This window comes from Bufo gargarizans, chromosome 3, assembly GCF_014858855.1.
Source record: "Bufo gargarizans isolate SCDJY-AF-19 chromosome 3, ASM1485885v1, whole genome shotgun sequence".
Taxonomy (NCBI): Eukaryota; Metazoa; Chordata; class Amphibia; order Anura; family Bufonidae; genus Bufo; species Bufo gargarizans.
The window spans coordinates 260,700,750-260,726,487 of record NC_058082.1 but is presented as its reverse complement, the minus strand read 5'-3'; the positions used below and the strand labels follow the sequence as shown (position 1 = coordinate 260,726,487).

Genomic DNA, 25,738 nt, shown 5'->3' with positions numbered 1-25,738 from the left:
GATGGAAATAACTGACCAAATAACTGAAGTGTGACGTTGGCCTAACCTGTATCCATGAGTATTTGCAGTATGAGACTTGCTGTAGCCACAGGAAGTCAGATTCTCTATTTGTTCCTGTGAGACTGACCTAAATGCCCTCAGAGAAATGATTAGAAAAACTTACCTCCTCAGATACTGAGGGATTGGATAAATGTCATTGGGGGGGTCCCATGATCTTGATTCCAAAATTAACAAAGGCTAAAAATACATAAAAAATTTATATGTACATTTGTTTTAAATAATGATGTATACTAGCAGGTTTAGGTTACTTTCACACTGGCGTTTTGGCTTTCCGTTTGTGAGATCCGTCATGAGCTCTCACAAGCGGTCCAAAATGGATCAGTTTTGCCCTAATGCAGTCTTAATGGAAAAGGATCCGCTCAGAATGCATCAGTTTGCCTCCGTTTCGCCTCCATTCCATTTTGTAGGCTGACACCAAAACCCTGCTTGCAGCTTTCTGAGGAAACTGAGCCAAACAGATCCGTCCTGGCACACAATGTAAGTCAATGGGGAAGGATCAGTTTTCTGACACAATAGAAAACGGATCCGTCTCCCATTGACTTTCAATAGAGTTCATGACGGATTTGTCTTGGCTATGTTACAGATAATACAAACTGATCTCATGACAGATCCACCCAAACTGCGAGTGTTAAAGCAGCCTTACAGATAAAGGGGGGACATAAATGTATTTCTGGGAGTCCTTCGTAAATGATATACAGAGTTTGTCTAGGATGTCAGTATTTTCCTTATCAGTGAAAACAACTGCTACAATATGTTTAGTGGCTTTTTTAATCCCACATTGTACTTGCAGGAAAGAAATGCAGAAAGTGCCATTGAAGCTCTGAAGGAATATGAACCAGAGATGGGCAAAGTAATCCGTGCAGACCGGAATGGAGTACAGCGTATCAGAGCAAGAGACCTTGTTCCTGGAGACATCGTAGAGGTGGCAGGTAATCTTCCTATTTAAAATGAAAGGACCAACTATGTTTTAGTTGTTGTGATATGAATATTTATGGTGAAAATAATAATAAATAGACGTAGGTGGTATGTATGTTTATACTACAGGAAAATAACCTGCTTGAAGAAAAATAGTGAATTACATAGTTTAAGACTGGAAGTATAGGGTTTAATGGCATTCTATGTTCGTGTAAGGTTCCAACCCAATAATGTGGTGGAAAAGGAACTTTGAACATAAATTCTGCTTCAAGCACATTAATTAGTAAATTTGGAGGAAATCCAAAATTTGGATGCTTCAGTCCTAATATGGAGGAGCTTCATCAGGCATCAGAGAGCTGCTGGACAGGAATGAAGATTGTTATGCGCTATGTGGAAAGATGGCACAAACCTCTCACATGTGGCTTGTGCCGTCTTTCCACATAGTGCCAAACAGATTATTTTTTTATGTCCGGTGGCAAATTTCTCTGATGAAGGTCTTCAATATTAGGACAGAAATGTCCAGTTGAAGCTAAGAGAATGTGTGTGCATACTTCCTTTTACACTGTAGTTAGCAACTGTTATTAAGGAAAGTGCATCATTCTTTTTACCTTATTAGCATGACATGTATACAGGTTTCGCTGAGCTGTGATATGGGTAAGGCCTCATGCACACGACCATTGTTCTGAGCCGCACCCATTCACTTTAATGGGGCTGCAAAAGATGTGGACAGCACTCCGTGTGCTGTCTGCATCTGTTGCTCCGTTACGTAGCCCCGCAAAAAAAATATAACATGTCCTATTCTTGTCTGTTTTGCAGACAAGAATAGGCATTTCTACAATGGGCCACCTGTTCCGGCTTCCGTGTTTTGCGGATCTGCAATTTGCCTAAGGCTGAGTTCATATTATTGTTGTTGCTTCAGTTTATAATGGACCCATGATGCAGTGCTGTACTGATTGCACAAGCGATACCACCATAGCACAAGGGACCCTGATGGCTTATAATGCATGTGTGCAGTGCTATTCTGTCCATTAGATCTGCTGAGATTGGCACCAGAGGCTCTGAACCCCTGATTTCACATATAGTTATTAAGACTTGTCACAATGCAACAAGCAGGTGACCTTAAAGTGTTAGAGGCATGCAAAAAAAAAGGTAGGATAAGTCATCAATATGAGATCAGCAGCAATATGGTAGCGCTTCACAACCTTTAAAGGGAACCTGTCACCGGGATTTTGTGTATTGAGCTGAAGACATGGGTTGCTAGATGGCATCTAGCTCATCCGCAATACCCAGTCCCCATAGCTCTGTGTGCTTTTATTGTGTAAACAAACCGATTTAATACATATGCAAATTAACCTGAGATGAGTCCTGTACGTGAGATGAGTCAGGGACAGGACTCATCTCAGGTTAATTTGCATATGTATTAAATCATTTTTTTTTTACACAATAAAAGCACACAGAGCTATGGGGACTGGGTATTGCAGATGTGCTAGGGGTGATCTAGCAGCCCATGTCCTCAGCTCTATACCCCAAATCCAGGTGACAGGTTCCCTTTAATGCAGAAATATCCCAGCACTTCCTTTCCTTAATCTCCTCTGATCTTTTTACTACTTTGTCTTGTATTACAATAAAGTAACAAATATATAAAGCAATTGTCTGTATGTGTCCCACCACCTTCTCCTCACGTCAACCGTGTGGCTATAAGGTGACTGGCTGCAGCACAATCCTCCCTCTTCTGTTGTGTCTGCAAATAGTGTCAAGCCTTGCCCCTTACATAACTCCCACCCCCTCAGGCATTCGCCAGCCACAGATCAATCAGGATCAGGGAATTAAGGCTGGGGTACATTTGTCGCATGACAGCAGGTCGCAGAAAAGTCATGCAACAAAAAAAAGAAAAAAGTGTGACTTGTTTTCAACCTTTTGTTGTGTGACTTTTTTAGAACTGTAAAAACACAGGTGAGTTGCATATTGAGCGCTGCTTACATTAAAGTTAATGGTGTAAAGTTGCGTGCGACCTGCAACACAAAATCCTTCAGGTCTTAGGCAGTCGTTTATTATACTGAAATACACCTAAATTAGGCATATTTCAGGCGCAGATGGCGATCTCCGACTTCTCTCTTGTGGGTGGGGAGGTGTAGGAAAAGGTCTCAATGCAAGATAGCTAGGAAGCTGGCTTACATTTAGACTGGCGCTGGATGCCCCGAAGTTATGGAGAGGCCGGCGCCCCTTCATAACTTCGGCAGCTCCTCAGCCAGCGCAGGGGCTTTTATTAAACACAGTCACAGCATGTTGTGTGTCGCATTGCAATCATTAAAGGGAACCTGTCACCCAAAAATCGCCTATTAAGCTGTTTACAGTACCTTATAGTGCTGTATAGTCGTTTCCTGATGCACTTTTTGTTAGTTTTGCCGCATGTATGCTCAGTCAGAAATCGATGTTATATTCAGCTGCTGCCCCGTGCTTCAAGTCAGGCTTGAAGTCACGGGGGCAGCGGCCTCGGCGTCTTACATGGCCCTCTCCCCGCCCCCTGCCTCTGTGACTGACAGCCGAAATCCGATTCCGGGACCGCGCTCAACGGCCGCATGCGCAGTAAAGGGCGGCAGGAGCGCGGTCCCGGCTGCCGCGCGTACTACGCGCCGTCTTACTTTCGCCGCACTGCGCATGCGCCCGACATCCTGTATCAAACGCGCCCGCGCCCGGCATCTGGGCGCGGGCGCGTTTGATACAGGATGTCGGGCGCATGCGCAGTGCGGCGAAAGTAAGACGGCGCGTAGTACGCGCGGCAGCCGGGACCGCGCTCCTGCCGCCCTTTACTGCGCATGCGGCCGTTGAGCGCGGTCCCGGAATCGGATTTCGGCTGTCAGTCACAGAGGCAGGGGGCGGGGAGAGGGCCATGTAAGACGCCGAGGCCGCTGCCCCCGTGACTTCAAGCCTGACTTGAAGCACGGGGCAGCAGCTGAATATAACATCGATTTCTGACTGAGCATACATGCGGCAAAACTAACAAAAAGTGCATCAGGAAACGACTATACAGCACTATAAGGTACTGTAAACAGCTTAATAGGCGATTTTTGGGTGACAGGTTCCCTTTAAGTGCATGTCACACAGCTTTCTTGTCACGTGACACCTCGCCATCTAACCCTGACCTAATCCCGGTCCTATTTACTTTTATCATTCATTTCTAGTTTTAATGTTCCTTTTATATGACAAATTCTGCTCTGTTCCATCATGTCTTTTTCATCGAGACACAGATTTGGCCTCCAAAGGTAGCAGTGCTGTCATTGTCGAGCCTTTACTGTAAAAAATACTGCTGAGCCAGATGCTCTTGCCTGTGGAAAGTTGCAGAATACTTTTCCAGAGTTTTTTTTTTCTTTTCCTTTAGGAAAACATGGCACTTTCCATATATGATTTTGCCAGTAGCACCCCTTAGGGTGATCTGACCACACAAATAGAAAGTGCAGAATGAGAACTTTGTTGGAAATGGAAACATCTTAGAAAGTCACTAGAATCGGGATGAGTAACAGAATCTCTATCAATAGCTCCTCATAGGAGATTTTAACTGTATTAAATAAGAGCATACCAGTAGAATTATACAGATTTCTTCATGATTACTGTAAAAAAAATTGCACTCGCATAGTAAAATTACATTGTCTCACTTCAGTAAATGGCATTTATCATGTTAATACAAGGCAGTTACTAATGTATTGTGTCTATATTACCACCTTTGCTGGCTGGATTCATTTTTCCATCACATTACACTGCTCGTTTCCAGGGGTTATGATCACCTAGCAATCCAGCAGCTGTGGCCATGCTTGCACACTATAGGAAAAAGCGCTGTGTGATTATACACACCTAAAAATGGTATCAATGAAAAATGCAGATCACCCCACAAAATAGAGGCCCTCACACAGCTCCGTTGATGTAACTATGAAAATGTTATGGGGGTCAGAATATGGCAATGCAAATAATTTTTTTTTTTTTTTTTTTTTTTAAATCTGTAATAATGTGGTATTGCTGTAATAATATTGACCTGCAAAATGAAGTTAACATGTCATTTTTACAGCATAGGGAACGCCGCAAAAATGAAACCCATAAAACTATGGCCAAATTGTGGTATTTTTTTTCCAATTCTACCCCATTTAGATTTTTTTCCAGCTTCTCACTTCATTCTATGCCATATTAAACAGTGCCATTAGAAAGTACAATTTGTTGTAAAAAAAACAATCCCTCATACAGCTATGTGAATGGAAAATGTTATCGCTCCTGGATTGGAGGGATTAAAAAATGAAAAAGAAAAAAAGGGGTTAAGTGACAGTACAGTCCCTGGCTTGATAAATTACAACGTGTAAGCTCTAAATGTTGGTAGATTAGTTATTTGCTGATTAACAGCACAGAACATGACAACCTATTGTACACACATCATAAATGAACGTTAGGCTTTTTGTTGTTATCATTTCCATAGTTACAGCTGAAGAATAGTCCTGTGTTCTTCTCTGAAGAACACAGATCTAGGGCTTTTGCGTGACTTCTGTATGAGAATCACTATTATGAAGCGTTTAGCTTTACTCAATAACTTTACCTATGGATAGCAGCTTTTGTTGCCAGTTGTTTTTTTTTATTTATTTATTTAGCATACCGAAGTAATATATTATTGATACACAATTGTCTTAACCTATCCAAGCTCTTCTCAAACCCTTCTCTACTCCTGACGTTTAACATTCACATATGCTGTGTTAGGATCCCCTTTCCTTGTGTGGTGTTTGGTAGTGAGAGCTCTGTCACTGCTACCAGAAATCAAGTCTGTCATAAGCCTCATTCAGATGCCTGTGTCCGTGCTTAAATTTGTGAAAAGGTGGTCAGTGATGCCTCCGTGAAGATGTCCGTGACGGATCCGTGTTGGGTTCGTGTGTCACTGTACAGCTGAAAAATAATTTTCAAAGGGTCTCTTCTTAATGATCAGTGAAACATGGATGAAACGCTGATGGCATCTGTGATGCATCAATGATTTTCGCAGACCCATAGAGTATAATGGGCATGATGGATCCGTGAACACGGGCAAAATAGAGCATGCATCTGTGCTAAAGACAATCTGGACAATGCTAAAGCACTGATGTCTGAATACACACTTAAAAAAAAAAATCTTTATTAGTTTTAATACAGTATACAAGGAGTAACAATCTTTTTCCCTGGTTCTTGTTCAATAACCATATAGATATTAAACATCAGTATATTATTACATCACCCCTTGTACCTTCCCTGTTGCTTTGTCCTATTCTGGAGGGGGTATAAGGGAGGGAATAATAAATATATGTATAAACATGAATACACACATTAAAATGAATTGGGGTGCGTGCTGTCCGTGGAGCACATGTACAGCACACGTTTGTGGAACTGCTTAAGCTTTTTTGTACTGCAATAGCCTGACCTTTTACTCTGAAAGATTCAACTAGTGAATAAGAGATTTTTGCTAAATCTTAATTACAAAGCTTTAATTTAACTCCAGACAATTTGTATAAGTTTTTAGTAAATTAGACAATGTCATACTAACAGTAATTGCCGCCATGTAGAATGCCGTTTACACAGCATTTTTGCATTGGCATTTTCTGCTTTTTTGGGGGGGGATGGGGGGGCATAAAAGTCTAAAGTAAAATTTATTGTACTTTGGTGTGTGGACTTTTTGTAGTGGTTTGGGGGGTAGCTTGTTTATCAAAGTGTAGCATCCTCTAGGTATGGCATTTTTATGTAGTATTTTTCTCCATCAGTTTCTCAATAAAACTATAATAACACCAGGAAAAACACAAAGGGGGAAATGTATCAAAATTGGTGCAAAGGAAAACTGGCTTAGTTGCCCACAGCAACTAATCAGATTGATCCTTTGATTTTCGAAAGGAGCTCTGCAAAATAATAGGTGTAATCTGATTGGTTGCTATGGGCAACTAAGCCAGTTCTACTTTACACCAGTTTTGATAAATCTCCCCCATAATCAGGGGCGTTGCTAGGGTCTCAAAAGATCCGGGGCCCAAGCCCCAATGCATATGGCCCAATTCTCTAAGTCGACCAACCGACCCCTAAGCCCACTATAGCTAGACAGCTATACAGCAGCACGTACCTCACATCCAGTTCCTCCCAAGTGACGTTTCCTCTGATGTAGATCTTCTCTGTTATCTTCTCCATTCTGTCCGGACAACTTCTCTCAGCAATGCCTTGTTGCTACAGAGTGTGACACACAGACATCTTAGTTTCCTCATTTTTCTGTACCCCCAAATACTATCCTGAAGAAAAATGAGTGCCCCCCCCCCCATAGTAATAGTGCTCCTCATAGTCCCACCAATAGTAATTCCCTTCTAGAATGCCCTCATTAGTAATACTGCCCCCTACAGTGCCCCCAACTGTGATAATGCTCCTCAAGAGTGCCCCCATAGGTGAAGAGCCCTCCAGTATTAATAATGCCCTTACAGAGCCCCTAGTAGAAATAAGTCCCCCCTATTGTTCCCCCAGTGGTAATAAAGCTATCTACTGACCCCTCAGTAGTAATACGACCCCCAAAGTGATCTTAGTAGAAATAATGCTGATCTAGAAGTCCCTCTTATACATCACTCAGTAGTAATAAGAACGTCTAATGTCTCCTGGATTTAAAATGCCCCCACAGTGCCCCCAGTATTTATAATTCCCCCTACTGTTATAATGCTCACGCTGAAGTGCCCCAGTATTTATATCACCCCCTACTGTTTTAATGCTCGCCCTGAATCCCTCCCAGTATTTATAATGCCCCCTGCAGTTCCCCCTGTAGTTATACTCCTCCATTTACTATCCATAAAAATTATAATTCCTCATCCCCTCCACCATACAGTCCATGTAAATAACATTATTTCCCTTCTCTGCCATAGAGTGCCATGTCAATACCATCACACCATCTCTCCAGCCCCCTCCAATATACAGTCCCATGTAAATAACATCCCTTTCTATCTACAGCCCCCTCTAAAATACAGTCCCATGTAAATAACATCACACCATCTCTCCTGCCCCCCTCAATATACAGTCCCACGTAAATCACATTACCCCCTCCCCAACCGACTTTAAAATACAGTCTCGTGTAAAGAACATAACCCCCTCCCCAGCTGCCTTCATTCTACAGTCCCATGTAAATAACATCACCCCCTCAATATTCAGTCCCATGTAAATAACATCACTTCCTCCCCCAGTCACTTTCAACATACAATCCCATGTAAATAAAATCACACCCTCCCCGGCCACCTCCAACATGCAGTCCCATGTAAATCACATTACCCCTTAACATTCAGGCCCCTGTAAATAATATTACTCCCTCAGTCCCATGTAAATAACATCACTCCACCCCACTGTCCCATGTAAATAACTTCCCTCCCTTCAGCCCTAACATACAGTCCCAGTTAAATAACTACAACTCCCAACTTTGCTCTGCCTCTCACACTGAGTAATCTACCCCTTCACTTACCTCTCCTCATGTAGCAGACCTCACCACAGCTTCTTCCCAGGACTTCTCTTCACTGCTGAGCCATCCTCTCCTGCACTGGTCACATGACGGTGACATAATCGGAGGTGCTTTTCAGCTACTGCATTTAGCACTGATCACATGACCTGTCACCACATGATCACTGGTCCTTCAGCTCTTGCAGGGCATTAGATTCAATTGTATTTCCATCCTGAGGATGGCAATACAGTTGTATCTAGCAGGCAGGCAGTACATTCGGGGGGTGGGACAAAACATCAGGGGCCCAGGCCCCGAATGTTTTAACTTAGCAACGCCCCTGCCCATAATGACACAAAATATAAAACAATATAAAAAATTGGTTCAAAACCGTTACTTAACATGCATTTTGAACGCAGAAACAAACCACTGTAATGGAGGCCTAAAAGTGTAATAAACTAGTACATAAACACCTGTCATATATGTTTGTATGCTTTCTATTGCATTCTCATTTTTATGGCTAAAGTGTATGAAGGCATAATGAGTGTTTGCCTTAGGCCACTTTCACATGGCAGTATATTGCTCAGCTTTTAAAATTTTTACTACATTGTAATAAGGCTGCTGCCACACGTCCAGTTTTTTTTTTATACAGTTTTGAAGCCAAAATCAAGTGTGGATAATAAAAGGAGAGAAAGTGTAGAAGGGGTTGTCTCACTTCAGCAAGTGGCATTCATCATGTAGACAAAGCCGCTTACTAATGTATTGTGATTGTCCATATTGCTTCCTTGGTGGCTAGATTTTTTTAATCACTTTATATGCTGACTGTTTCCATGATTTATGACTAGACATGAGCGAAACAAGCTTTGGATGCTACATCCGAAGCCGCTTCGTTAATAAAATCGCTATAATGCTGTATGGAGCTCCTTATGTAGCATCTAAAGTCGCTTCGCTCATCTCTAGTTATGACCACCCTGTAATCCATCAATGGTGGTTGTGCTTGCACACTGTAGGAAAAAGCATCGGCATCTCTAGAGGCCGGGACCATGGAAGTGCACATAAACTAGTACTTTTTTATATATATTTTTTTTGTGTCCAAGTATGACCACCACTGGTGGACTGCAGGGTGGTCCTAACAATGGAAATGAGCGGTGTATAATCTGATGGAAAATGAATCCAGCCAGCAAAGGCAGCAATATGAACAATTATAATACATTAGTTAATGGCTTCTATTAACTTTCTCTACATAATAAATGCTATTTGCTGAAGTGAGACAACCCCTTTAAGGATAGATACTTGCCCACTATTTTGGATCCACTCCTGGTTTTGGCTTCATAAACTGCATCTAAAACTGAGTGTGTGGCAGCACCGTTAGGGCTCGTTCTCACGACCGTACCTTTTTTTGCGGTCTGCAAATTGCATATCTGCAGAAAACGGATGCCGCCCGTGTGCCTTCCGCAATTTGCGGAACGGAACAGGAGGCCATTAAAGAAATGCCTATTCTTGTCCGCAAAACCGACAAGAATAGGACATGCCTCATCATTTTTGCGGGGCCACGGAACGGAGCAACGGAAGCGAACAGCACACAGAGTGCTGTCCGCATCTTTTGCGGTCCCATTTAAATTAATGGTTCCGTATACGGACAGTATGCGAAACTCAGAAAACGGCCCGTATACGGAAAGCAAAATAAGTTTGTGTGAACGAACCCTTATGCTGCTTTCAAACTAGCGATATTCTTATCCACTTGTCTTTCTGGACAGAACACTGGCAGTGGGCTAATGAGCCAATTCTCATGTCAAGTTTTTTTTTCACTTGACTTGAAACCCGCAGCATGTTCTGTCTTCAACCGTTTGTTCATGCTGGACTTGCCCATTCAAGTTAATAGATCAGTGAAAAAACTGACAGCGCACCAGTGCCATCCGTGTGTGGTCTGTTTTTTCACTGATGGTTGTAAGGACACGCTGGGTGATATTTTACTTTCACTCATGTGAAAAAGTGATGACATACTGATGCCACACAGATCGAAGAATCGGTCAAATGGAATGAAATCGCAGAAAACACTGATTTAACACAGATGGAAATTCCGTTTTTCAGACAGGACTTGGATGAGTTTCATATCACTCGTTTACAAGGGGCCTTAGGCCACAGTCGTTTAGCATCAGTATTTATAAGCCAGAAGTGGGTCCAAAAAGACTTGTACATTATTTCTATTATACATTCCCTGTGCTGGTTAAACTCCTGGTTTTGGCTTCCAAAAACTCATGCATAATAGCAGTAATAAAACATTCAAGTGCTGAGGCTCATCATGTAGGCCAGGGATCAACAACCTCCAGCACTCCAGCTGTCCTGAAACTACAACTCCCAGAATCCTCCTTTCACTTCTGTGGGATTTACAAGAACAGCCAAGTAAGTCTGCATGCTGGGAGTTGTGGGTTCACAGCAGCTGGCGTGCCGAAGGTTGCTGATCTCTGATGTAGGTAGTGCATTTTTTCTCATTCAGACAAGGTTTGTTCCTAATGTATTTCTGTTGCAGATTTTATCCCCAGATGTGTGGTAAAGCAGTTTCTTGTTTTTCAGTCAGCTTTGCTTAGCTGTGCAGATTACTTCTGAATTATCCTCCTAGGAAACCACATTTTTTCATTGCTAGGATTCATACACCTGCTGTAGGGCCAACCAAGCAATCTTTAAGCTTCTACTTACTGAATTTATAACACATGTAGAGGCAGAACATTGTTATACAGTGATCTATTGATCTATTGACTTGCATCAGTTCACTAATTATATATATATATATATATATGTTATATAGTAAGTTTGTTAAAGTGGGTTTATCAGTTGAATATGCGGCCCTACGTAAGCATATAAGTACAGGTCTGCTGTATTCTTTCATTCCCCCCCCAATTAGCCTGACCACAGAAAAAAAAATTTTGGAATAATCTGCCATGTCCCTATTACACAAGTTGAGGTGTACTCAATAAACATAAAAATAGCATTTCTAGACAAATATAAAAGTATTCATCATTGCACATGTAGACTATATATGGTTGGAAAGCTACTTGAAACTGTCGATTTCATTTTTAGTTGGTGACAAAGTGCCTGCTGATATTCGTATAATTGAGATCCGATCTACAACCTTACGCGTTGATCAGTCTATCCTGACAGGTAAGAATTTTACTCAAGTAATTTTATTGCCATAACATTAGACGTGTGATTTTATTTTTATTTTTTTTATTTTTTTCAATATACTCCTACACGGCATAGACAGACAACTATAATGTTTTTGACACATTTGTCTCATCCTGAGGGTCAGTTAATACCATAACAAAAATGTTTGCTCAAGTGCCGTTTAAAAAAAAAGTCTAAAACCCTGGGTTTGCGACTTTTTAGGACAGCTTTCTGGCATATGAGGAAATAACTCTTCCCCATAGTGTTTTGTGGTGTTTTGGTGGCATTTACATAAGCAGCATTGTTTTCCACATGCAGGCATGATCTTGGTATGGTGTTTTTTTTCTGTTATTTTCCTATAGGCTTCTCTATAAGACATTGCAAAGTGTCACTATATTTAAAAAAAAATGCCACCAAATACTTGTAAAACTGCTATGAGTAATGCTTGAAGCACATATAAGAGTACAAGCATTCAAAAAATAAGTGTTTGTGTGAAAAATCAAGCTGTTGCATCCTGTTATGGCCAACAGTAAATGCAGGACAACCCTACGTTTTTGGATTTTGCTCAGAATATCTTTGGATATGTGGCCTCACTTTGATGTACCAAAAGAAGCTTTAAAGGGATCTAACTTTTTATTACTTAATATTTCAACTTCTGCCTACTGCACCTGTGAAGAAATCCATACTCACTTGCTCCCCACCCCTTAGTTCTGGCTCCCTGGCTTACTGTCTCCCTCACTGGTTTTCCAATCCCCATCTGTAAATTTCCGGAAGAACAGGGACACATGCACCACTGCAGCCAATGACTGGCCTCAGCAGTGACTTTATCCAGCAGTGACTTGTTTCTTGGAGACACGTCACCTCTGAGGCCAGTCAATGGCTGCAGCAGCGCACGTGACCATGCCCGAAGTTTATGGACAGGGACTGGAAGACCAATGAATGGAGCTGGAGTGGTGGGGAGCAGGTGAATATGATTTTATTTTTATTTTTTCCATAGTCCCATCAGGCTAGGGTAGAAATTTTGGAAAGTAAAACAAAAAAAAAATGTAACATTGCTAAGAAAGCCCTCATCCACACCTCAGTGTTTTGGTAAGCGATTTATATCGTGATTGTGAGCCAAAACCAGGATTGGAGCCTCCACAGACATAAGGTATAAGGGAAAGATCTGCACCTGTTTAGAGCCGCACCTGGTTTTGACTCAAAATCGCTGATAGAACTGATGTGAATGAGGCATAACTCTTAGGCTGGTTTCACACCTAAGCGTTTCGCAAACGCGCGTTTTTATGCGCGATTTTGTCGCGCGTTTATATGCGCGTTTTTTGTAATAGTAAACGCGCGTTTGACGCGCGTTTGGGTGATTGACAGCAGTGTTGCCCAAAGAGTCTATGGCCCAAACGCGCGTCAAACGCGCCAAAAAAAGCTCCTGTACTTGTTTGAGCGTCGGGCGTTTTACAGCGCGATCGTACGCGCTGTAAAACACCCAGGTGTGAACCATTCCCATAGGGAATCATTGGTTCTTGCCTGTTGTGCGTTTTACAGCGCGTAGGAACGCGCTGTAAAACGCTCAGGTGTGAACCCAGCCTTAGTGAGTGATTGCTGCAGTGAATCGCTGGCGCTGAATACAATTCTACATTTTTAAGTTGACTAAAACTGCTATGTTCCCTTGCAGAGTCTCTTCAGGATTGTAGGATTGGTGGGGTCCCAGAAGTTAACTGGTCAAATAGTGATTTTTACCACTTTATGAGATAACTGTTTAAGTTGCCCCATCTTGTCAATTATGGCATATATCCACAGGTTCAAGTCCCACCTCTGAGACCCACTTCTATTTTGAGAATGGGACCATCTCGTCATTCACTCCAAGAACTCGCACTTACCAGACATTTACTCCATATCCTGCAAATATGCAATACATTTCTGGATAAGCATACCACTTTAATGTTACACAAAGGGGAACATTTACTAATCTATTTACGCCACTTTTTTGTTGCACACCTTTTGTGCAGTACAATTTGTGAATTTTCCAAGCTCACGCAACTTTTCCAACGTGGCTGGAAAAGGGGGCAACGGCATGGGCTGGGAAGTGGGCAATCTGGTAGGCATGGCTCATTTAACATTTTTCACACTGTATTTTGGCATGGAGAATGGCTTAAAGGGCTTCTGTCAGCCCACTAAACCCTTTTTTTTTTTTCGTTAATATTAATCCCTACACTGCAAGCTCCCTGTACATATGCTAAATATTAATTTTCGTTCAGTAGACATTGTTAAAAATCAAGTTTTATCATATGTAAATTACCTTGCTACCAGCAAGTAGGGCGGCTACTTGCTGGTAGCAGCCGCATCCGCCTCTCATCATGACGCCTCCTCCGCCGTTTGATTGACAGGGCCAGGGAACGGGTTCGTTCTCTGCTGGCCCTGTTCGAATTCAAAATATCGCGCCTGCGCCGTACCTTTCTTTAATCGGTGCAGGCGCACTGAGAGGCGGCCTCTCTCCCGGCCGCTCCATCCTCAATGCGCCTGCGCCGGGTGTGGATGTGACGTCATCGGCGCAGGCGCACTGAGAGGCGGCCTCTCTCCCGGCCGCTCCATCCTCAATGCGCCTGCGCCGATGACGTCACATCTACACCCGCAGGCGCATTGAGGATGGAGCGGCCGGGAGAGAGGCCGCCTCTCAGTGCGCCTGCACCGATTAAAGAAAGGTACGGCGCAGGCGCGATATTTTGAATTCGAACAGGGCCAGCAGAGAACGAACCCATTCCCTGGCCCTGTCAATCAAACGGCGGAGGGGGCGTCATGATGAGAGGAGGATGCGGCTGCTACCAGCAAGTAGCCGCCCTACTTGCTGGTAGCAAGGTAATTTACATATGATAAAACTTGATTTTTAACAATATCTACTGAACGAAAATTAATATTTAGCATATGTACAGGGAGCTTGCAGTGTAGGGATTAATATTAATGGAAAAAAAAAAAGGGTTTAGTGGGCTGACAGAAGCCCTTTAAATCTACACAAGCAAGAGGGCTGGAGTACAGTTAAGGCCTCATGCACACGGCCATTCCATGCATTGGGGACCACAATTTGCACGGGCAACATCTGTGTGGCGACTGGGACGGATCGAGAGCCATTCAACTTTAATGGGTCCATGATCTGTCCGCACCGTAAAAAATCAGAGCATGTTGAATACGGTGCAGAGGCATGGACCGAAACACCACGGAAGCACTCTGTAGTGCTTCTGTGGGGTTCCGTTGCGCACCACATCTCCCAGATTGCAGGGTGAACACGGCCGGTACCCGTGTATTGCACACGGCCGGTACCAGGGTGCACACGGCCGGTACCCGCAATACGGCCACGGCCGTGTGCATGTGCCCTAAGTCTGTCTAATGGCTGCCAGGCGAAGTGCCAAACTTATGGAGGGGCCTGTGCGTCTAGATAACTTTGGAGCTTTATTCAACAGCGCAGAGGGCCTTGGACTGCCATGGAAAACGCTGGTCTTAATAAATGTCCCCCAAAGTTTTCATGTTTTAGACACCTTTTACACCTCCCATAACCGTTTTGGAAAGTGTCTAGAAAATGGGGTGTGGATAAAAGAACCTTTAAAATGTGTTACAGAAATAACTTGTTAGGAAGCATTCACACGAACATGGTTTGGTTCTGCATCCGAGTCGCCTTTCTTGTGGCTCAGATGCATACACATTCACTTCAATGGGGCTGCAAAAGTGGTGGACAGCACTCCGTGTGCTGTCCGCATCCGTTGCTCTGTTTCATGGCCCTGCAAAAATCATAGATCATGCCCTATTCTTGTCTGTTTTGCAGACAAGAATAGGCATTTCTATAATGGGCCGCCCGTTCCGCAAATTGCGCAACGCACGTGGGCGGCATACGTGTTTTTGCGCAATATCCGGACTGCAGAACACGCCACGTTCATGTGAATGTGCTCTTACTAACTTTTCATATGCTTTAAGGGAGTTTTTCTGGATATTGAAATGGTAGACTTTGCCTTTCTAACATAATTTTATTTGCTTGGAAAATTGTCTGAGTTTAGCATAAGATAATTAGAAATGTAACTCCATTGTGTTTTTATATTTTCTATTCAGTGTATGTAAGCTATTAGAAAGTTTGCTTTACTGCTATATGCATTGCATACCCTTGAAAGGCAGATAAAATCTGTATTAATGAATTATGCTATTGCACAGGAGAGTCGGTTTCAGTGATAAAACATACAGATCCAATCCCAGACCCAAGAGCTGTCAATCAGGACAAAAAGAATATGCTTTTCTCTGTGAGTAAAATAATTTTATTTAATAATTTGCTTTTATACTATTAAAGGCAATTGTAACCCACTGCGTGCTGACAGCACTAGGTAGGGGCTCTGTAGAATAGTACAAAAATACCTTTTTAAAATAAATTTTTATCATCAGCACTAATGTGAATGTGATCATTTAGTCTGCTAGGGACTGCTCCTGCTAGTACCCTTGGTGGAACTTCATTGTGAAGTGCTTTCTGCATTGAGTTGCTTTGCAGACTCTCCCCTCTGCTCTTGGTGACTGTTTTATCATCCAGCAACAAACCAATATAGTTGTCATTAAGAGTGGATGGCTTCTGCTCAGAGCACACTTAGTGAAGCTCTGCTGTGGGCACTGAGTTGAATCTGGCAGAATAAAGATACATAATCGCACTACTCCTGAAGAGAAACTCTCCACAAAAGGTATGTTTGCACTGCTCTCCCGAGCCCCTACCTAGTACTGTGTAATGATGTTGCTAGTGTCTTAGAAACATCAGGGGCACATTCCAATGCACAAGTCATATGTTTCCATCCCCCTACAAAAAAAAAATTCTTCAAAAAGTCGAATGATCTCATGAACCCTGGGCTGGAAACAAGGTGCTGTGTGCCAAAGAGCAGCTGCCTGTACAAATAACTGAGCCGATAGGCTGCAGACCCATTCATTTCAATCTGTATTTCAGTTCTGTGGCCCTGCAAAAGAAAGATAGAACATGTCCTTTTCTAGCCGGTATTTGCAGACAAGAATAGGAATTTCTATCATGGAGGAGGATGTTTCGTTTCGCAAAATGTGGAAGGCACGCGGCCCGTATCTGTGTTTTGCAGATCTGCAAAAAATGGATACAATCGTGTGAATAAACCCTAACTGTGAGAAAATAACTGTGTGAAGGAGCTCTCAGGGGGCATGAACAAAGTAATGTATATGGACCCTAACAGTCCAGTAGGACCCACAGGTGTTCTGTGCCTCCATGACCCACTGCTTTCTTACCTTAGGAAAAATGCTATGCAATCTTAACTTTTTATACATTGGAGGCACAAAGAGCATGTCAATAATATATTATGCAAATTGTATAACCATTGGGCATAAAATGTCATCTCGTCAGAATATTTTCTGTTAGGCTTAGCAAACCAAGTTTATCTATTCACCTACTGTAGTTCAAATTGCAGTTTATAAACTTTGTCGCTTCTTATCTTTCTCTCATAACCCCTCCCACCCCCCTCTGTCTCCACTTAAAACATTATGTAAAACAAGAAAATACTGAATAATTTACATTTTATTTTATGGTTTAAATTATTTGTGATTTGACTGCAATTGTTTTCACTGCTCTTTTAGGGAACCAATATCGCTGCTGGTAAAGCTGTTGGCGTAGTGATTGCCACCGGTGTTTTCACAGAAATTGGGAAGATTAGAAACCAGATGGTTGCAACTGAGCCAGAGAGAACCCCACTACAACAGAAGCTGGATGAATTTGGACAACAACTATCAAAAGTCATCTCATTGGTCTGTGTGGCAGTTTGGGTCATCAACATCGGCCACTTTAATGACCCTGTTCATGGAGGCTCTTGGTTTCGTGGAGCTATATACTATTTCAAGATTGCTGTGGCTTTGGCTGTAGCTGCTATTCCTGAAGGCCTCCCAGCTGTAATTACCACCTGTTTGGCTCTTGGTACACGTAGAATGGCTAAAAAGAATGCAATTGTGAGGAGTCTTCCATCGGTTGAGACCCTGGGCTGCACATCGGTCATCTGTTCAGATAAGACTGGTACCTTGACAACCAATCAGATGTCTGTGTCCAGGGTAAGTGAGCTGTTTAAAATTAGTGATTTTTTTTATTTTATTATTATTTTTTGATTGCTAAAGAACTCACTAATCGGGGTCTTTCTAGGTGGTTGTTCGGGAGGGATTCTAATGCTATGCAATAGATATTAAAATGAGTGATTTTATTGTAGTATAACTGTATCAATTTAAAATGAACTTGAGATGGTCTGTTCCATGATTAGTAATTTATTTCCGCACAGTGCACATATGAGAGAGAGTGAACTTGTACTTACTTCACAAACTACCAAGAGATGGTTGTCTCTGGAGGCATCAGCCGACTAATGTTTAAACTGTAAATTATATTAGGATGGCCCCAGAAAGGTATTTTGGGGAATGCACTTTCTGACACCTGCATCATCATTGCTGTTGTCCCTTGGAGACTAAGATGAGATTTTACTTAGTGTATGTATATTTTACAGTCGTGTTGTACAGGGGTTGTCCGGGTTCAGAGCTGAACCCAGACGTAAACTCCCCTTCACTCATTAACCATGTCTGAGTCGAGCTTAGGAGCATTTTTCGCTCCAATGCTCCCCTATGATCTGTGCTGCATTGCGTAGGACAAGGGCCTTTTCTTTACTACCGGTGACGTATCGGGCTTCACGTGGGTATACTATATATAGTGACTTCTGCTTAGCAGTGAGCCTGGTCATGTCCCCAGCACAAATGGGTGGTCTGTAGCGCTGTTTTACAGCATACTGAGAAAAAGCCGGAGACAACCCCTATAACCTTAAAGAGAACATGAAATGAGAGAATGACAAAAAACGATTTAAATTTTTTATGTTAAAATATTTTTATCCCATAAATTGTATATAATCCTGCAATTTCCACACTGGCCACTGGACCTAAAATATGCTAGGACATCTCATCTTTTGAGAGCAGCTACATGGGCTATATACACAATGTACAGGAGCTGACTCATTGACTTACAAGAAGAATTTTTGATGCATGCTCTGTAACCCGTGCAGAGGTCAGAAGGTAGCTCATAAGCTGTGATATCGCCTACTGTAAATGGTGGATTGTCTTATCTTAATATAGGTAGTGATGTGGAAAAAAACAAAAAAAAACAAAAACAAACGTGATGTAAACGATAGGTCATTTTCTGATGACGCATTCCCCTAAACCCTTTCAATGCTGACCACAATGTTGACTAATGGAGGGTCACTTGCTGGACAGCCCGGAACTCGGCACAGGCCTCCAGGCCTGTCCAGAAGTAATGTATGTTAGAACATACCTTAGAAAGCCTATGAAGCTCACCCCCCAGGCTGGGTATCATAGGCGAACTGTCAGTGTAAAACTGACTGTTACAATACAGTACAATGAAGCATGTGTTGTACTGCATTGGAAATAGGATCAGATCCTCAAAAGTCAAAGTCCCTTATTGGAACAAAAATAAAGAGTAAAAAAGTAAATAAAGAAACATGTTTTATAAAAATTTCAAGTTTCCAGTACCCTCAGCCAGCCTTGCCGTGTACCCATACAGCAGCTTATGTCCACATTTATGGCATTTTCATACCCAGTAGAACCTGCCTAACAATTCAAGTAGTGTGGTTTGAGTCTCTCAGATCTGGACTGGACAGGTATATAGTAAACTAGACTCAGATCCCATGGAGGTTTTTTCTAATAAATATTAGAAGGTTTTGGAAGAAGGAGAATGCATAGGTATATTTTCTTCCAAACAGATTGAACACATGCTTCCCCAGTTTCCTTTAGTTCCTATATTCCATTCCTTACCCAAGGTTCATAAAGGGACTTTCTGCCTCCATTGAGGCCTATTATTTCCAGGATGGGGCCCCTTAAGGATAATTGGGTAGATAGCTTTTTACAAACTATAGTACAGTGTATTCTGGGCTATATAAAGGTCACCACAGATCTGGTGAAGCAGATGGATGACATGCAGTGGAGGAAATACTCTTGGTTGTCTTGCTATGTTTCAGCCTTCTGTACTTCCATGAAACATGAGACAGCCATTACAGCATTAACTCAATCCTTGCTTTAATGGGAATAAAACGGTTAAGGAACAAGAAAAAACCAATGTGAATAAATAGAACTGTAAAAAAAAGCAATAAATGACAGAAATAAAGCATTTAAATCACTAAAACAAGAGGTTAGCGAGGAAGCACTGAAAAACTATAAGGAAAAAAATAGAATATGTAAAAATCTAATAAAAGTGGACAAACTAGAGACCAAGAGATTAATTGCCAAAGAGAGCAAAACTAACCCTAAAATGTTCTTCAATTATATACATGGTAAAAAGTATAAATCTGAAGGTGTCTGCCCTCTACAGAGTGATGAGGGGGGAGTTGCAGATAGCGATGAGGAGAAAGCAAAGCAAAGCGCCGTTGATCCAGGGAGTTATTCTGATTGCCTGATTAGAGTTGGGAAGGAATTTTTTTTCCTGAGATCTACTTTCCCATCGTGGGAAAAATTGACTTCTTCCTCAGTTTTTTTTTTTTTTTTTTTTTTTTCCCTTCCTCTGGATCTACTGGCGGGATAACAGGCCGAACTGGTTGGACAAATGTCTTGTTTTGGCCTTATAAACTATGTTACCATGTTAATTTACTTCTTATACGTTGGAAATTAGGGAGTATATTTTGTATATTACCTGTTTTCTTTTGCAGCACAGTAATTTTTCATTTAACAGGGTTGCCCTATGGACACTTCTTTTTCACCTTCGCTTGTGAATTTGTACATGTGGTATTGGGAAAGGAATTTTTGTATTCTCCTTCCAACCCATTTATTGACAGTATAGTGTGGTATGGGAAGTACATCGACGACCACCTTCTTATTTGCTTGGATTACTGACTTTGTTACTCTTTCCACTCTTTTTTCCCCAACTGATATCTTGCTGTCCAAAACGTAACCTGTTCGTTGCTTGATATGTATATTTCTATCCTTCTTAGACTCTCAGTCTCGGTCTCTCTGTTTCTGTGATTATGTCCAATGTCTCCATACCCCTCTTTTTTTCTCTTCAGCACAGTGATAACATTTGGCTACGTGTGATGGCTAGTGATCTGCAGTACTAGGGGTACCAGGATAGTCTGATGACATCATTTCTACATATAAATCCACTTGTCTTGTTTAACACTATGTACAATTTCAATCCATTTACTGTAGCTGCAGCTGCAATTCCTAAATGGACTTTAGAAGAAAAGTGACCTTCTGAGCCTCAGGGTTAAGCCTGAGTGTTAAAACCAAAGTAATCCTCGTTATAAATCATGTAAGCGACCTGAAAGCCAGGGTGATAATTATGAAATAGTTTCCATTTTCACTCTCATTATTCCATTCATCATTTGCTCTTAGAGGCTGAATAGGTTTTAGAAGAAACTGGCAGAATCCAATTTTTATAGCGGTTTATACTTTTTTTCTAAAGCCTAGGGCTGAGCGATTTATACCAAAATAAAAACTGTGATTAATTGAAGAATTTACTTTGATTACAATTAATGAACGATTATTTTGTGTTAGTTATTTCCCCTCATAGTTCACTGACAATAGTGGGTGGGACCAGTATCCATGTTTTGTGGATCTGTGGTTTGTGGACCACAAAAACACATACAGTCTGGTTGTGACACCTTGTTCACACATCAGTGATTTTCCACATGGTCTGGTCTGTTTTAGTCCGCAATGCAGACCAAACGCGCCCTTTAAAGTCTACGCGTCTGTAAAAAACCATTGACACATCAGAAACGGCATCTTTGTTGTCTGTTATTTTTCACTGACCACTGATAAGACATGTTGTGGAAATTAATTTTCAGCTGAGCAGTGTGGAATTCGGATGGCACATGGGACAAAAAAATGGACACATGGCCCAGACAAAGTTTGCAGACCTCTTCCGGATGAGCCACTGACCATCTTGTCACTAATGTCATAACGGACACGAATGTCATATGTGAATAAGGCCTAATGTGTGTGGGGATGGGAAGGGAGTCCTGTGTCACTCAGTTTACTGTTCCACAAGGCCAGGGCAGCATAACTATAGAGGAGGGTAGGGGTGGACTGGGAACTAAAAAAATGCCCCATTTTGTAGTCTGGTCCTGTCTTCCTACTCCAGTTGCCTCAGGATGGCGATACAGTTGAATTCAGGAGTCAGGAGGGGAGCATCAGATCATTACTTATCTTGCTGTTGGCTGTAAGGCGGGTTTAAGCTGCCTCCTGGGCATTGGCCCACCGGGAGGTTTCCGTGTAGGGTCCAGTGGTGTAACTACCGGGGAAACGCCTGCTTCGGGGCCCGGCCATCCAGGAGCAGTGTCTCATACAGTCTTAGTTCCGAGCTGGGCCGACCCCTTCACATACTATGCATTGACGGTCACATTGGGGGCTTGCGCCAGGCCTGTTGTCCATCATCCATTCCACTTTACCCCACCTCCATACTTTGATTCCTTACTGGCACTGCCAGATTGTGCTTGCATAGCTAGAGAAAAGTACAAGCCGGCAGGCGCAGCGCACTAGGCTAATTAAGCCTGTCCACCAAGTTCCTGACCTAAAGGAGGGATCGACAGACTGTAGAAGCAGCGTGGCAGGCAAGAGGAGTAGCAGAGAAGCGCACATCACTCGGCTTTTCAGTTATGTGCGCACTGCCTGTGCCCCCCCTGACTCCTGCCTGTACCCCCCTGGCTCTTACCTGCGCCCCCCTGGCCCTTGCCAGCAGCCAATTTCTGGGCATAATGAGGAGGGAGGGCAGTGGGCATGCAGGGCAGGGTGGAGTAGAAGAGACAGATACAGCAGATTGCAGGCAGTGTAGCTGCCACAGCCACCCCAGCCTCCTGTATTATATGCATCACTGGTATAATACAGAACAGAAGGCTGGCACAAGAAGGAGTGGGCAGAGGCTGGGATGGCTACCTGCCAGGTAGCCATTCCAACCTCTGCCCACTCATTCCTGTGCCAGACTTCTGTAATAAAGCATGCGGTACATGGCAGCCTACCCTCTCTGCTCGCTGTTCTGCCATCTACTACTGCCCATTTTGGCATCTTTTATATATGCACACGTGATGGCAGGCTGGTCCTGGGCTGGCATCGGGTGTGCACTTATATGTGCCATAATAAGCGCTAGTACACAGCGGGCAGAAGGGTGAGGCTGCCATGTACTGCAAGCTATAGACAGGAGGCTGGCAGAGATAGGGATGAAAGTTCAAATCATCCCCCTTCCCAATATTTTATTTAAAGATAAATAAACATAAAAAAACATCTTCACTATTAAAATATAAAAATATTAAAAACACAGTTTTGGTGACCAACTCCCCTCCCACCTCCCCAACACACACATACACCAAACAAAAAAAAAAATTAATAAGGGCCCATGGGCACGACTGTATGCCCTCTGAGACATACAGTCCGTGGGGGGCCGATACAAAAATTTGCTGTGGGGCCCAGTCACTTCTAGCTATCCCTTTTGGTAGGGTCTATAGTCAGTCCACCTTGGAGAAGGATAATTTTATTCTAAGCATACATAAGGCTAAGGGCACTACCACTAACATGTATATTTCGGGCACAACCCACTGCATAAACATGTAGTAGTACACAGAGGCTGTCCTTACACAGTGACATCGTCATTATCGCTGTTACTGCAGTATGTGGCCGACTGTACATGTGCTGTGTGCTGAGAAGAGAAACTCTGACCCTCACAACAGGCCTGACCCGCCGACCTTCCAGAAAGCTCCATATTAATTACCAGCGCCAGAGCAGGAGAGCGGAGCAAGCACAGACAGGTCTGCCGCCTCAGCAGAGAGACAGGCTGCAGATGGAGTGATGCTAGGAGACAGGAGTCGGATGCAGATGGCGCAAAGGGAGGAGGAGGAGCAGCGAGCACAGAGGGAGCAATAGGACGACGTGGTGACGGAAGTGAGTGGAGGTGGACTGCGGGAGCATTACATAAACATCTGGGGAGGAGAGGGCACAGACCAGTGGGGCCAAGCCGCATATAACCAAACTGAAATGACTAGCATAGTTGTAGTAATCGTCATGTTTTTTTTGTTTTGTTTGTTTTTAGTTTTTTATTTATTTATTTTTTGTTTCCATTGGAAATACCTTATTTTGTAAGCTACAAAATATAATGGCAGATGCTATTATGTTCACACAACACATTTACCTGTTGCCCTTTTGCCTTGCCTTTCCAATACTTTAAGTGATTGCTTTGGATTGTAGATTTTTATTTATTTATTATACACACTTATATAGCGCTACTAATTCCGCAGCGCTTTACAGACATTATCATCCAACTGTCCCCAATGGGGCTCACAATCTAAGGTCCCTATCAGTATGTCTTTTGGAGTGTGGGAGGAAACCGGAGTACCCGGAGGAAACCCACGCAAACACGGGGAGAACATACAAACTCCATGCAGATGTTGCTCTTGGTCGGATTCGAACCTAGGACCCCAGCGCTGCAAGGCACCAGTACTAACCACTGAGCCACCGAGATAGTTCTCTGACCAGGAGTTGAGGCTCCAAAGAAACATACAAATCAAACCAATGAATATTACTCATTTTCATGGGCAGACTGGCCATAGAGGGCCACCCAAGTTCTCCTCTTAGCTAGCCCGGTACGTAAAGATCTGACACCCTCAACCTATCTGGTTCTGCTGAGGTAGTATTTTGTGCTGCAATGTGGTATTTGGTTCTACTGGGGGTGGTATTTTGTTCTGCACTACTACCTTCTTCTGTTGCCCCACCTTCTGTCAATTTGGACGCACCTACAACATGATACCACTTTTTTTTTTTTTCAGGGCCACTTTAAATTTCCAGTCTGTCACTGCTCCTGTTTTTATGTTCACCATATTAAGGCTGAATTCACATCGGGGTTGAAGGTCCCATTATAGGGGCCTCTGTCGTAGATTCTGTCAAAATTGGCAGGCAAAATAGTGTAGCATGCATGGGTTCCATCAGGTAAAGCTGTATTGGCACTCCTTAAGTGCACAGTCTGAATTATACCAGAATTGGACCAGAAGGGGACCACAGGTAATTAGGCATAGTCAATGCAAACAATGTTTAAATTTTTCCTCTTACTCCTCCTACCTTTCCACAACCTCCTGAAATACCCCCACATCCATTCACCCAGCAAGGAACTATTCATCTCTTCCTCCATCTTACCTTCTCATCTGATCGCTTGCACAAACCTGTTTGCAAACATAAAACACTTCCTTCCAAAACACACACAGACACCTCATGCCCTCTCTTATTCTCACCTATTAACACTTTCTCTGCTTCTCCTTACTGCTGGTGATATCTCTCCAAATCCAGGACCCCCTCAGCAAATCCCCACCATCACCTCCATGTACCACTATAAATCTCTTTCTACAAATTCCTGCAACCCCTTAAACCTAATTACCATTCCTCTGACCCCTGCCCCTTTGGCTCCTCTTGCAGGAGCATTATGGAACGCGCGCTCTGTCCGTAACAAACTGTCGTACATTCACGAACTGTTTATCTCTCAAAACCTTTCCTTTCTGGGTCTCACAGAAACATGGCTGACACCCTCAGACACCTCCTCCCCTGCTGCACTCTCTTATAGTGGATTTCAATTCACTCACACCCCCCGCCCCGGTTGCAAACATGGTGGAGGAGTTGGTCTTCTCCTATCAGACACCTGCTCCTACAGCCCAACTCCACTGCCACCCTCCATTACGCTCACCTCATTTGAAGTACACTCTGTTCGCATCTACTCTCCCTCCAACCTTCAAGTAGCTGTCATTTACCGCCCTCCAGGCCCAGCAACCATCTTTCTTGACCACTTCAACACCTGGCTACTACACTTTCTTTCTGCCGACATCCCCACTATCATCATGGGTGACTTCAACATCCCTATTGACACCTGCCACTCGGCCGCCTCTAAACTCCTGTCGCTCTCTTCCTCCTTCGGCCTATCACAGTGGTCCTCAGCTCCCACCCACAGAGATGGTCACACTCTGGATCTGATCTTTACCCGCTTTTGCTCCCTATCTAACCTTTCTAACTCGCCTCTCCCCCTATCCGACCACAACCTACTCACCTTCTCTTCACTGGTCTCTTCTGTAGCCCCCCCGGTCCACACACCAGCACACCCCCGCAGGAACCTTAAACATCTCGACCTTC

The 25,738-nt window shown here is 43.0% G+C and overlaps 1 protein-coding gene across 1 annotated transcript in view; it reads left to right on the top strand.

Moving 5' to 3' along the window:
* ATP2A3 (ATPase sarcoplasmic/endoplasmic reticulum Ca2+ transporting 3) overlaps positions 1–25,738 on the top strand; it is a 185,302-nt gene that overhangs the window by 92,983 nt on the left and 66,581 nt on the right. The window contains exons 5-8 of the mRNA XM_044285175.1: positions 851–989; positions 11,498–11,578; positions 15,770–15,855; positions 17,189–17,653. Of these exons, the coding sequence (XP_044141110.1) occupies positions 851–989; positions 11,498–11,578; positions 15,770–15,855; positions 17,189–17,653 (771 nt within the window). The remainder of the gene's footprint in view (positions 1–850; positions 990–11,497; positions 11,579–15,769; positions 15,856–17,188; positions 17,654–25,738) is intronic.